The sequence below is a fragment of the Parasteatoda tepidariorum genome, chromosome 4, assembly GCF_982258835.1.
Source record: "Parasteatoda tepidariorum strain Cologne lab strain chromosome 4, Ptep-v5.0, whole genome shotgun sequence".
NCBI lineage: Eukaryota > Metazoa > Arthropoda > Arachnida > Araneae > Theridiidae > Parasteatoda > Parasteatoda tepidariorum.
Window position 1 is genome coordinate 82,010,770 of NC_141758.1, and position 14,878 is coordinate 82,025,647.

At 30.8% G+C, this 14,878-nt stretch overlaps 1 protein-coding gene across 4 annotated transcripts in view; it reads right to left on the bottom strand.

Moving 5' to 3' along the window:
- Positions 1 to 7,664: 7,664 nt before the first annotated feature.
- LOC107439403 (uncharacterized) overlaps positions 7,665 to 14,878 on the bottom strand; it is an 87,059-nt gene continuing 79,845 nt past the window's right edge. For all 4 annotated transcript variants that reach the window (XM_087161476.1, XM_087161475.1, XM_087161477.1 and 1 more), the window contains exon 4: positions 7,665 to 8,798. In XM_087161476.1, coding sequence (XP_087017602.1) covers positions 7,713 to 8,798 — 1,086 coding nt within the window. In that variant the 3' untranslated portion in view covers positions 7,665 to 7,712. The remainder of the gene's footprint in view (positions 8,799 to 14,878) is intronic.

The window sequence follows — 14,878 nt, forward strand, 5'->3', positions numbered from 1 at the left end:
GAATATAAATTATTGATTGTCTTTTTTTTTTTGTTTCTTGTGACTTCAACTTAGATTATCTAAAATAGTGTTGATGTTTTATAAGTCACTACAAAGAGGATAACGATACCGAACAGCTGTGGAATGCGTAGCCAATTTTTTTAGTGTCTTAAAATATCTCAGTATCTTAAATGTCGTCCTACTATCTTGGTTGTGAAATTAAATTTTTAATTATCTGACCACGTGTGATTCACTAATTATTTCATTACATCTTTTACTCTTTATGATACCAATTAGATTTTTTTTCCTGATAATATTGTAGTGATTGGCTCACCGCTAGAGGGCGAGTTAATCACTAACCCAATTAAAGATTTAAGAATAGAAGGATGAAGAGGAGCCGGCGCGTAGGCTGGTCTTTCCTCGATAAGAGAATATTTTTATAATTCTATTTTGGCCGCTGAGGGCCCTTATAATATGCTCATAATTGTTTTGTTTATCGTTTTAAATATTAATAAATATTATTTTGTTGCTGTTACATTGGATATATTTCTAAAGCAATAGTGCACATGACAAATATACTAAACTATTTTGTTTAATTTTTTACTTTAGCATGATTTCCAAGATATTATTGTAGTATAATTTATTATCAGGAAAATGCCTTATTTTGTTAAGCAGGAAATACTAAAAATTGAAATTTGTAAGGATTCCGAAGCTGTGCCAATTTTAGAGTCATCTGATTTTTAAAAAAAAGTGCTATAAAAAATTCACAATTTCCGAACTTATTTTAATAAAAAAAAATTTTTAAAAAAAAACGTGGCGAGAAGGCTAACATACACTGGTTATCATAAATTAAGGAAAATTCACAAAAATCGCGATAACTCAAGAAATTACACATGGAATTTTATGAAACTTACCCACAATATACAACACATAGTAAGGTATTAAACAACATAAAAAGAAATTATCAGACATTAATAGTAGTATAGAAATTAGCACATGTATAAAATAAACAAATTGGAAGTATCGGTTTGCAATAGAAAAAGTACCTTTAATATGGAATATGATTGCCTCTAGAAGCAATACAGCACAAACAGCGATGTGTGATGCTTTCAATTATGCGGTCTATCAGTTCAATAGGAAGTGAGAGCCATTGCTCTTGTAAAGCAGTTGCAAGCGTGGCAAGGGTCTGAGGGGGCGGATTGATGGCAGATACACGCCTCCCTAGAGCATCCCAAACGTGCTCGATAGGATTCAAGTCCGGGGATCGAGCTGGCCACTCCATGCGAGTAATTGTTTCCTGTTGAAGATAATCATCAACAATGCGAGCTCTGTGTGGTCTTGCATTATCGCCCTGTAACAGGAAGCAATCACCAATTGCCCCGGCATATGGGCGCACATAAGCATCAAGGATGTTGTCTCGATAAACCTGAGCATTCACGGTTCCCCTTGGAAAGACATGGAGGTATGTGCGCCCTCCTAAGGATATGCCTCCCCAAACACAGACACTGCCTCTTCCGTATGCATCTCTTTCACGGATGTTTGATGGATGATAACGGGTCCCAGGTTCTCTCCATATCAAATAACGTCTACTGTCACTTTCTAGACTAAACCCCGACTCATCCGTAAAGAGAACAGGCCTCCATTGATCTGACGTCCAGTGGACATGTTGTCGGGCCCACTGCAAACGGTCTCTCCTATGGCGTGATGTGAGCGGCACGCAAATGGCTGGTCGTCTCGCATACAGACCACCTTCGTGGAGCCTTCTGCGCACAGTTGACGTTGACACCAACCTTCCGGTGGCTGCAGCAAGAGAGGATCTAAGATGTGTCGGAGTAGCGGTTCTATTCCTGCGTGCACTTAATGTCAAATATCGGTCATCGGCACTGGTCGTAACAGTTGGCCGTCCTTGACTGAACCTCCTAGATGCCGAATCTGTGGTTTGAAATTGCCTCCAAAGTCTATGAACCACAGATGGACTCACATTTAGCCATCTGGCCACTTCTGATTGACTCTGCCCTGCCTCTAGTCTCCCGATGGCTCTCCATCGTAGTTCTTCAGGCAAATGATGCCTAGAGGTCATTATTACGAATTGGCTATCTCAGATTTTCAATGTCGCAATCACAGTAAAATTTGTGTGCTTTCTCTCAAACTTGGACTTTTATGCTCCAGGCAGATGACGTAAGCCGAGTGCAGCGCCACTAATTTGCATATTGCAATTTTACTCAGCTACTCTTAGTGGACAACATATGCAAATTTTGCACGGTTTGGCTTACTTTTGAAAGAGTTATCGCTATTTTTGTGATTTTTCCTTAATTTATGATAACCAGTGTACATTTTACAGAAACTGTGAAAACTAATTTTTCCTATATTTCGTCAAAAGAGGATAAGAATGATATTGCTCCAAGGGACCTACTCAATAATTTTGCTATTTCCAGAATGAAATCTGTTTGATCGAAACATATTATTCCTTGAAAATTAAAACGAGGGAAAAATTAACTTTTATTATTTATCTAAGCTTATTCCATTTATTTAATGATAGCGGTATTAAGGTTAAGGATATGCGTTGGAAGCTCAGTTTATTATTATACTATAAATGCATTAAATCATGTAGCTTGAATAATTTATTTTAAGTAAATTATTTAATAATTTTAAGCAAATAAGGGTGTAAAATTAAACTCGATCGAAATACTCCGAAAGTATACCCTGAAATATATGTAGAATAAACTTTGGAATCGATATATAAAAAATACCTTTTCAAACAACTTCGAGTAGGACGGAAACGCTAACTTGTGTAAAAAAGTTGTCCTTGTAACTAGTTAATTTCGATTCGAATACTATCTACTATCTGTAACTATTTCTTCGATTTCGATGTACTGGTACTAGGGGACATTCCATTTTCACATTCGACTTTTGAAATTTCAATTGTAAACGGAATTTTTTTTATGACCTTATATTAAAATTTTAAGGCTTGCAGCAAAAAAAAAATGTTTTTTTTTTACTGCATTGATTTTTTTACAAAGTAGTGAATTATTATTTTTTCAATCTAAGAACCTGTGCCTATAACATATGTAAAACTTATTTTAATATCGAGTGAAATAATTTAATATGTTGTGTAACTAAATGGATAATCCCAAGAAACTGAATCGAAAATATAAAAACTTCATTGATTTAAAAAAATAATAGATGATAATAAAAATAGACATGTTTTGAGCGTCCAATAATAAAAGTCACAAGTTATCCAAGCCTGACAAGTCTTGAGAATGGGCGATTATATTTGAAATCTCGAAACATGTCGACTTTTACTTCCCTCTTCATATGTTTTGAAGCCATTTGAGTTTTTATCGCCAATTATACTGCTTTACATTTGGATCTTGATCATTATTTTGATAAGGATTTTACACTCGTTAAAGTAAACATATGCATTTTAATATTTCATCATTATTCATGTGGTCTTTAAAAACGTAAGAACATCAATATTGTAAAAGTTATGTTTAACTTAAAAATTAACATTTTGACACCAGATATTTTGAGTTAATGAAATTAAATATTTTATCTTTTAAGTTTTTGTGCCCCCATTTCAGTATCTTAAGGATCTTACGAGCTCTGTTTAAAAAGAGAGCATCAGATATATATAAGAAAACAAAAATAACCATAGTAGCAGTATTTGGTGGTAAATGTAGCTTATCGTAAATGAAGAATATGCTGTGCGACATTTTATTGTTTATTTTTTCCTCGTCCCGCCCAATTTAGGGCACACGAGAGTAGAACAAACATTCTACAGACAAAACATACATAAAACATGAAAAATTATAATAGCAACAAATATATAGACATATAAAGAATAAATTAACATAGACATACAAAGAGTAAATTAACATATGAAAATATTTACAACATAAAATACAAAGTTATGGTGAAATGCCTTAAGCAAAAAGCATAGTAAATAAATTTAACTTAACTTTAAACTGAAGCACAGAATTTAAAATGCATTTAAAAATTAAGTATATGAGAATGAGTGACAGCTAGGTTATATTGTTATTTGAATTTGGTGGATTTAACATGTCTTCGAGTGTAATTTTGATGATTTCTTTAATAATTCTTCTGCATGTAAAATTTGAGTATAGCTGGTGTTCTGTTTTGTTCTGGAGTTCCATGCCACGCTGTGCATGAAATTTTGGGCAGTGGCAAATCAAGTGCGATATTTTATGGTGAATTTGCGAACGTATAAGTCTCAGAATGTATCGAAACATGAGGATGCTATTTGCTAATCATCTTTATCCAAAGAAAACGATGTAACCTAAATATCTAGTAGAATGAAGCGATTTTTTTAAACAATGAATCCAACAATATGCAACATATTATTTCAATATCTTATTCTTAAACATAACATATTTCAATCTTTTTAAAATGCCACTAAACATTCAGCAATTCCTTGAGTTATAGAAAAAAGAAATATCGTAAATTATAGAAAACCTTGTGAATGTGCATTAGAATTATTATACAATCTACATTTTATTTTTCAAGCACTTTTTTTTCCTTCAAACTTTCTTGCCTAGAAGACTCGATTAAAGCTGTAAAAATGATTATCCCTAAAATTTTGTATATAGCTATAATAAGTTATGTTCATTTGATTTTAGTATAAATTCCTCGAATAAATATAGTAAAAACAGTGTAATCTAAATAATATCAGATAAAAAGTTCATGTATTTAAATTCTAAAAACTATCATAAATAATTTATAAATCGATTCAAATTTACTTTTCAAAGGAGATTAAAATAATATTTTTTTTGCTTTTTGGACAGAAATCCCCTAAAAAAATTGTTTATTGCCAAGAAACTTCGAGATATTTTCTATTAACAATAAATTAAACCTCTCCGACCAATCACTGAACATTATTTCAATTTTTTTACTATCAAAGCTTGGTTGCGTAGCAACCTAGTAAAACTAAGCACTCCTCTTTTGAATTAGTCAATGGGTTATCTTAAAATATTTATTTGCGCAGGCGACTTTTTTTGGCGGTTCTCTGGACTATCGCCAAATATATAAACCTTTATTGCGGCCCAATTTTTTTAGTAGAAAGTGTCTAGATTCCAAATATGTGTAAAAAAAAATATATGTTTATTCAGAGAAAGTACGTTTTTGTGTCTGATTTCGTAACTTAATTAATAGTTAGCACTAATTAATTAACATATTTGAGGTCACCCCCAGAAACCATTAAGATTGACACTTAGTTCGTGAAAATCCGATCATTAGAACGAAAGTTATTCAGGGTGATTCTTTTTTTTTTTTTTGCGGACTGTACATGTTCAAAAAAAATATTCCAATAAGCTTGTCTGTTTCTTCTTCTTGGTAGTTAAAATAACTTTTTCTAAGTGTCTGATAGTTTTTAAATGTTCATCCTGCTGCATCTGAATTTGCAAAAAAACACCTTAAGTCATCTATAGCCTTAAGAGCATTAGCTGTTGATACAGACTTTTTATTGCATTCAGTATCATCCTCATCGTCACTTCCTTCAGCATTCAGATTTAAGACATTAGATACAATGCCTTCCACAGTTGCTTCACAATTAGTGAGGACATCAACGTCTATTTGGGAATACAAATTTACGTCCGGCATTGCATAGCCTCGGTTTCGAAGATTTTCTGCCATTTCAGCTAATGGAACATCTTCCTCAGAGCCCTCTAATGATAACGAAGAGTCTGAAGAACTGTGGAACCCCGCGTGACGGAAACAATTTTCAATAGTTTTCGACGACACCATGTTCCAGCTTTGGTCAATATAGAACAGTGAGTTCAAAACTGAAACGTGAAATTCTTCTTTTCTGTCTATGGCGGTAATCATATCCCGTAGAAGAAGCTTTCTATACATAGACTTGAAGCTTTGAATTATGCCTTGATCTAGAGGCTGCAACACACATGTGCTGTTTGGAGGAAAAAATACGAGTTCAATCGATTTCAAGCCCTCAACAGGACAGTGAGCAGTGTAGTTATTAGCAATCAATGCAACTTTTCTGTTTTTCTTTGAAAAATGTAGGTCCCACCTTCTGAGAGTTTTTCCCCAGATCGTTTGGGTCATCCATGCTTTGAAATTGGCAACGTACAAAAGGGGCAAAGATTTACAATTTTTCATGCATCTCGGTTTCAGAAATTTTCCAATCACCAAAGGAATCATTTTCTCCGAACCATCCATGTTTGAAGATAACAAAACTGTTAAGCATTCCTTACTTTTCTTTCCGCCTATACATTTTTCTCCTTTGAAGCAAAGGGTTCTGTCGGATAAGATCCTATAGAAAAGTTCACATTCATCGACGTTGAACACGTTAGCAGGTTCATATCTTTCATGAATATCTCGCAACACTACATCTTTCTACTCTTTTAAAGAACTGTTGTCAAAATCAGCAGCTTCTCCGCACAATTTCTTATAGAATAGGTTATTTCTTGCATTGAATCGCTGTATCCAGCCATTGCTTGCAAAAAAATTTGATTCTCCAAGTTCTTTAGCTATTTCTTTTAGAATATTCCAGGATATAGGAGCATATTGTGATCGTGTACATTTGATCCATGAAAGAAGATCCTTCTCCACATTCTCATAAGGTGACACACGCTGACGTTTTCTTTCTCGGTCGCTAATTGAAACCTCTGGAGAGCTACGGTTGGATTCTAAATTGTTGTTTAAAGTTGTTCTCGGTATAGAATTTTCTTTGGCAAAAGTAGCTTTTGGAGGTTAGATTTTTTAAACTTTTCAACCAATTCATTTTTTTTCGATATTGTTAAATTCTTTCTTTTCGAAGCCGTCATGAAAGCATGGATACGTTATTTGTTCAGTAATCCAATAAAAATGTTCTTTTTTCTCAATTTCAACTGCTTTTCAAGCTCTGAGAGATAACTTCAAATGATCAAAAGACCTTTTGCCCTTGGGCGAGGAAAAGAATGCGAGTGGTCAAATGAGGAGAGGGTAAGGGCATCAATGAATGTAAAAGAGAAAAGAGGGTAGGGTGACTAAATAGAGGGGGAAATTCCAGTTCTCTCCGGGGGTCGAAGGAATGTGCTTACCTTCTGGTCCTTTTTCTTGGCTTCCTGTCTAAAGAAATATCTTAAAATGTATTTTTTTTCAAAAGAAAATAAAAAGGAAACTGACCAAATAACCGGTAACTCGAAAAATAGGATGACCATATAGGCGGTACTGACTGTATATATATATATATCACCATGTACCTTTTTTTCTATTCTAAATCGCTCTACAAAAATTAACTGCACATTTTGTGTATTTAAAGACAATTTGTTTTAATTTTGCTCTTCGTTTAAATTAAAAGAGGGTAAAAAAACGTAATCCTCAGAGATATTACATTAGCTTCCTGAAGCAGGAGGAGCAATTCAATTTCATTAGTCTGATTGGTAAGACATGTCTGTGTTGCATTTGACTGAGGAAGAATAAAGTTCCGATAAAACGAAAGCGCTGCAAAAAAAAGTGGGGAGGAGGAAACTCATGAAGCAATTGTTCATTTTAGTCGCTAATTGGCTAAAAAAAAAGTCGCCGGTTTTACGCAACTCATTGTAAATTAGTTGTTTTTACTCATATTTCTACTAAACTAGTCGCCCTAGATGATATTGCTTTAAAATAAACGATTTAGTCGCCAATAGCAGCCCTATATTCATAACAACAACAACAAAGTTCAATATCCAGAGTATTGTTACATACGGAAATTTCTTTTTATTAGAATGTCATATTACAGCTCAAGAGAAATAACAAAGTTGATTAAGAAATTGATTAATCCTTAAACTATTTAGGGTTTGAGAACACTTAGCCCACCACCCATGTGATTCAGGCATTGTAGATGCGCCATCTTCTTTGAGGTCATCGTGTTCCTCGTAATCACTGAAATAACCCTCCCCATCCTCATCTTCCTCATCTTCCAGATAAGCCCAAAATTCAGCACGTTTACACATAATATCAATATTCCTATCTGATGCCTCGATGCACAAATCTATCCTGTTCATATCAAAACGTTTTAATGGAGTTTCATCAACAGGAAATGAATCCAAAAAATCTCTGAAGTACTGAAGGGAGGATCTTCGTAACAACAAAAAACTTTTTATCTTACCGTAGGTATGATTACCACCGGTTCTATATACATATTTTTCAATAGGTGTAATAGCCTCTACCATCAAAAATCCAATTTTTTTCTTCTCTTCGTCCAAGAAATGCAATTGGTATTTATGGCGTAATGCTCTTAGAAGGTCTGCTGTACAGCTCCTTGTAATATCCATTAAAGAAGTAGAAATTTCTTCTAAAGCATTAAAGTTTCTGTCACGCAAATTATAACTATAAAATTTACTAAGACTAGAACCATACAAATTGATAAGACGTTTGAATTCTTGAATGAAATGCATTAAATACTCTTCTGAATTCTGTTTTCCACAGTCAAAGTTATCAATATCCAAAAGAAATCGAGATAAAAACTCACTTACTTCTTTTAAGTCATGAGTTCTATTCTCTAGGGACATCAAGATAAATTTATTTATGTTATATTCAGGTTTTTCAGTATGAATTATGTTTTTAAGACGATTCATAATTAAATCACTATTTAAAGATTTTTTATTCGTATCAGTATACGAATTAAGTTTTTCAGTTGGAATTATGTCTTTATGAAGATACATAAGTAAATCACTATTTAAAGATATTTTATTCGTATCAGTATCCGAATTAAGTTTATTTATAGAGCTAAGCAATTCACAAAACTCCCAGGCATTGTTACTACTCTTGGTGTCTTTCAAGTGCTGCAGGAGTCTCTCTTTTCTTGACATATAATAAAAAGGCACCTAAAAAGAAACAAAAAATAGTATAAAAATAACGACTGTCCAAATTACAGATTTTCTTCGTTGGAATGGTGTCTTGAAATTTTGTGAAAAATATTTAAGTTAAAAATTGAAAAACTTATTTCGAGGAAATAAATAATTTTGTCTCAATTTGAGCATGCCAAAAATTAGTTTCTCAAGATTTGATGGCTATAAAAAATGCCGTGATTTTAAAAGAAAGAGAAATAGAAATTTAAAAAAAATACTTTTAATGATTAAATACGAAAAATAATAAGAAAAAGAAAAAAAAATCGTAGTACACACATTCCTACATAATTGAAAACAGGAGGAGAGGGAAAGGAGGAGGGTAAAAAGCATGGAACCGGTTTTCTCCCCAGATGGCGTAATCGAGCGTTGCTATCGTGATTACTTACAAAGGCTTTGACACCTTATAAGCATAAGGAATATTTAAAAATTTTTATGTATTGAAGATAAGAAATTGGTGTTCAGGTAATGTAGGGGCATTGTAGGGGGTGTTTAGTTTTAAATATAATCAATCATCAATGCCTTTACCCATTCACACTCAAATGTATGAGGATTTTCCAGATGTAGATGGAGTTTGATATTGCGCATGTCCAGTGGACAATGTATAGTTTGTCTTTGTAAAAAACTCTCCATAGCCATTCGTCTGGAGTGGTGGCGGTGACTATAGTTACGAGGTTCAACTATTTCAAGGGTAAGTTGGGTCATTATTTAAGACAGTTTTTGAGTCGGGCAGGCAGGAGAAAGAGAACCAAGGAAGAAAGATGCTCCACTCTATAAATGCACTATTTCTTGTTTCCATAGCAGCAGATGGCCGTAGACTTCGTGGCGAGGGGAGTTCTTTCAATAGACAAACCATATAAGTGAAATTTGACCACTTGAATATGAGACAACTTTATATGTGCGACAAACACAATCATTGAATTTTTTTTCCTCTGACACTTACTTAGTTTTATTATCCAATATTGCACCTTTCGTAATTCCAGCCAGTCCAATATATTTTAAATTTAATAAAAACTGTTGTTTTAACAGCTTATCCCAAAAAGAGCAAATTGTCAAAAGAGAGAAATATAATAAATAATATAAAAATGCTTTGCAGAGATAAAGCCAGTTTAGTTTTTGTGTTTCAGTATTTTCTCAAGATTTAAAAACTATGGATGAATTTTAATTCTCATTTAAGTACAAAAGTTTTTTTCTGTTTTTTTGAAAATATATTAATTAGATAGCATACTATTGACAAGTGAATGAATTTTACGATGGGTATTATAGTAAAAAACAAATAACTGTTTTTAATAAGGTTTAAATTATGCGTATTTTTGTATAACTCTATTTTTATAACACTGTTTTTTGAATGGAAAAATATTCTAAGTTCTTTTGTGAAGTAAGAAAAAAACATTTACGAACGTGAAATTACAGAATTAAAAAAAGAATGAACAATTCGCTAATTAGAGTTGTAGGGTGATTTTATTTATTGTTTATTTAATGAAAATAATATTAATAAAAATAATACTAATATAATATTAATTAAATCATAAAATAATTGAGAATTCTACATTTTTATTTTAGAATTCTCTATTTTAAACTATTTTTACCTGAAACTGCCTTTCAGCAAAATTATTTGGAATACTAAATTTGCAATTTAACTAGAGGGAAGTTTTAAAATAGCTAATGTTTGTCCTCACATAAAAAGAATTATTATGCATAATGATACTTCTAATACAATATATCAGAATTTAAGAAATTACTTGACTCTATAAAAATCATGATTTAGAAATGCAAATAAGATAAGCAGCGAAATAAGGAATCACCAAATAGCAACCTTTCTCAGAATTAGAGGAAAGAAGATTTGTCATCGTTTGTGTAGCTTATCCTCCAAAGGTTCATTGTAGACCTCGCCCAAACTTCAGCTGTCAAGATAAGGATAATTGCTTTCAGGTGCGTTAAAAAGCCCCCCTAGAACGGACTTGGCTTAATACTCTCTTGGCATGATATAGCTATATTCTCTTGGCGCTTTTCTTATAAAAAGGTTACTATTTTTCCTGGTATGAAGAAGGATTTTTCCTCTCCGCAAGAGTGAGGTGGAAGTCTTAGTCATGAGAGGGAAAAGTCTTAGCTATCAGAGGGAAAATTTTCTAAGAATGAAAGAAGCGAAAGAGCTGTACCTTGACTTACCGCCATTTCATGAATGGCTTATCTTGTCTAGCGAATTGAAATAGATTTATGTAGTGTTTCTGCAATTTTAAATAAACTATAAAATTAAATAAAATTTCAAATATCAGAACATTTTTTTCTAAACGTTGGAAGTCGTTATTAACAATCGCATTAAAGGAATATTTGAAGTCTTTAAGAATTTTTTTAATTGTAGTTCAAATCTAATTTTTCATTGAGTACAATTATTACGTCAATTAAATTTAATGAAATCGATCATAATGTTATTATTATGATTAATAATTTTAAACCATAAAATTTATCGTTTGTATGAATGAGGTTTGAAAATGCAACACATGTAAGAATTTCACATAATATAGTAACTGCACCGTAAAAACATAATTAGAAAAAATAATTATTTTTCTCAAGATTTTATGGGATAATGATTGAAACTATTTCTATGTATTGATATTCAAGCCGTGATACAGACTTGCGAACTGAAGAACTAAATTAAATTCATGTTCAGTACAGAACTGAGAAATAATTCCAGTCTTTAATGGTATTAACAAAATATTTTCACGTCAATTTTATTTATTATTATTAAGCACAACATTGTTAAATGCGGTTTTATAATTAACTCTCCTTTTTTCCCAAATCTAATCCAATTTTTCTTACTTTTTCAAAAATCTTGATCTTGAAGCTTTTCTTTTTGAAACTTAGTTGTTCTTTTTCGCAAATAAATTTTTCGACAATTTATTAGCTTTCAGAAAAATCATCTTTTACTAAAATAAATTAAATGTAGTTAGTTGGTTTTTGTCATACGAAATGAAGGAATGTAAATCAATTTGCTCAATCCAAAAATTTTTTTAAATTTAAATGAAATTATATTTTATACAAAAAGAAAAAAAAAGTACAGAAAACTTTTTTTACACATAGAATATCCCAATAAACAACGCCTGTAAACTACATTTTTAAAATTCTTTTAAAAGTAAAGTTGAACTTTTAGTTTTTATTAGATGTCACAAAATAGCATTGAATCATGGAAAAATCTAATAAAAACTGGACCAATAATTTATGAGGTAGGAGACATTGAAAAAAGTTTGAATAGCAGAATTAAAAGAAAGTAGTTTAAATCCAATTAGAATTATTTCTCAAGAAATACTTTAGTCGTGTTTAGGTCATGAAATTTCTCATACTTAAAAAAATGTTTCATAGCTTTCAAAGAACAGCAATGAATTACAAACGAAAACAAGTATTTTTGAACACCCTATGCCAAAAAATAAAGCAATTAATTTGAATGAAAGATTGAAAAAAAATTGAAGATGGATAGATGAAATAAAAGATTTTAATTTGCATTGATAACTTTGGTTGTTATTTGCAAACCCTTCCATACTTAAAATTTTAAGAAAATAGTAATTTTTTTCTTGTAACTTTTTGGGCTATAACTCACGTAGATAATCAACGAAATTTTCGGAACCATTTTCAATCACTATTGAAATTGCTATTTTTAAGTTTATATAAAAAATTGTTAAAAATTTCTCAAGATATGGGGTTTTAAAGTAGTTTTTTCAGACTGCACGCGCGGAATAATTTTAGAAATGTTTTTATATATTTAACATTTTCATCCATTTAACATTTTTATATATTTATTATATATTAAACAGGTGATTAAGAATTTAATGCACTTAAAAAGTAATGAAAATCACGTCTCCACTCCAAACTAATCATCATGTAGATTAGGGAAAAGATATACCATGTGATTGCTATTTAATCATGGAAGCCAACTCAGAAGACAAGGAAACCCTTAATTTCAGAACTAATTTTTTTGTGAAAGGTCTTTAAGAACTGAGTTTGCGTTACTTGAGTGATAATTCTATTGATATTATACTACTAATTCTATTAATATTATTTTGTTAAATTTTCATGTGTACTAAAAAAAATATACAATTCTAAAGTTCAATTGTTTTAAAATTTGTCTACCATATTAAATTTAATGACAATTAAATGTGGCCCTTGGACGACAAAATTTTTATTGCTAAATTAAACTCTACGAATGACCTAAATATTTCTAAAGTTATAAAATAATCTTAGTATTTCTTGAGAAATTAATAAAAATGTCAAAATCTAAAAGTGTCTCGCCCATCATTGTAGGGCAGTATGTATTATTGTTACTCAATAGTTGTATTCTCTGTTGAATAATTACTCGCACAAACATGTGGAAGTACAGCGTCTATCAATAATCCACAGTAAATCATTCTTATCTCTAAGAATATTTTAAAGTGACATTAAATTAATTTTGATAGACTATAATCAAATGATCACTGACAAAGTGTCCATCTTAAAGGTTTAAAAGACCTCAAAAATTAATAATTTCTGATTATTTTTTTAATTTTAATTTTTATCTATTGAGAGATATTTAGAGATTATTCTAATGCACAAAATATTTGTAAAGGTTCGTAAGCATTAAAAATAGTCTTGAATGTATGCACAAACTGTAATTTGTTTCAATTTTTGAATTTTTAATTGATTGAATTGTATAATCAATAATCTGAAGAATATGTAAACTACTATTAATTCCATTTCACATAGGATCAATATTTCCCCATCCCCTTTAAGTTTAGAATATTTGGTAAATTTGACTTGACGACTTTTATTAAACGATTAAAAAAATAATGGCCTATCGGAGAATATTCACGGGCGTGTATTCTGAAAGAATTTTTTAATTTAATGAGTCCAAAAAAACTGGTATTTATAAGGAAGTAATTACTGCAGACAAAGTTTAACTGCGTGGAAGAATCAGAACTATTAAAAGAGGATAAAGTATCTGGACGAGCATCAAAGAAAACAAAATGGCGATACAAAAGAGCATTAGCAAAATGTAATAACAAATGAAAAAACAAAGATGTTGACATTGTTTGAAATAGGTATTTTTTTTTAAAATAATTACATGCTATACAACTTTTGATAAACCAGTACAGTTGTAAAGCTCAGCATGCTGAGGTTAAGACGTATTATATGATCATTTTCTAGAATTAAGGAAGCTTTCAAATCATCTGAAATACACTTATAATAGATTTTCGTTCTTTGTTTCATCCTTATTCTACATAAAAATTCATTAAATAAAACTAATTTACCACCTCAAATTGATTCGACATACTCAAACTGAGCCATTTTGTTTGCATGTAAATCTTGGTGGCAACCTTAAAAAGTGATAAAGATAGTGGTGTTATCTCTCCCCTCTTTTACAAACAAAACTGGAAATTCAACTCCTTATCAACCCATACCCAATATAATAGGTGCTCATAAAAGAATTTTTTTTTGTTTTGTTAATTTTTAATACTTTTTATTCCTGTATTGATTCACACTTTTACTCTTTCACTTATTTTACACTACAATATTTTAAATCGTTAATTTTTTAACTGGAATTTTTATATTTTTCTCATTATTTAAGAATAATTGAAGTCAAAATAAGTGAAAATATTATATTTAGCATTTTAATAATTTATGATTACGAAATACAACAATGAAACACCGTTGTTTTTCCTGCGTTAAAATTAAAATTTTCTAAACATGACACTTCCGAACAATCTTCAAATGTGCATTTATTTAGATTTAAATTAAGAGAAACAATTATTCATTATTGAAATTACAAAAATAATTATTGATATACTTTTGAGTAAGAATTATTGATACAATTTTAGAAAAAATAAAAAAAACTTTCGAATAACGCTTTTAAAAAAATGCACAAGTTATTTCCTGATAATCTAAACGAATTTTTAGTAACTATTCGAGTGTTTTTTATAATTAAAAAATACCTAAATATATACTTGCTTATAATTAGAGCATCAGAATTTTTTTTTTTTTAAACGGACACCAGTCTCCAATCTACGTCAAAAAATTATTAATATGCTACC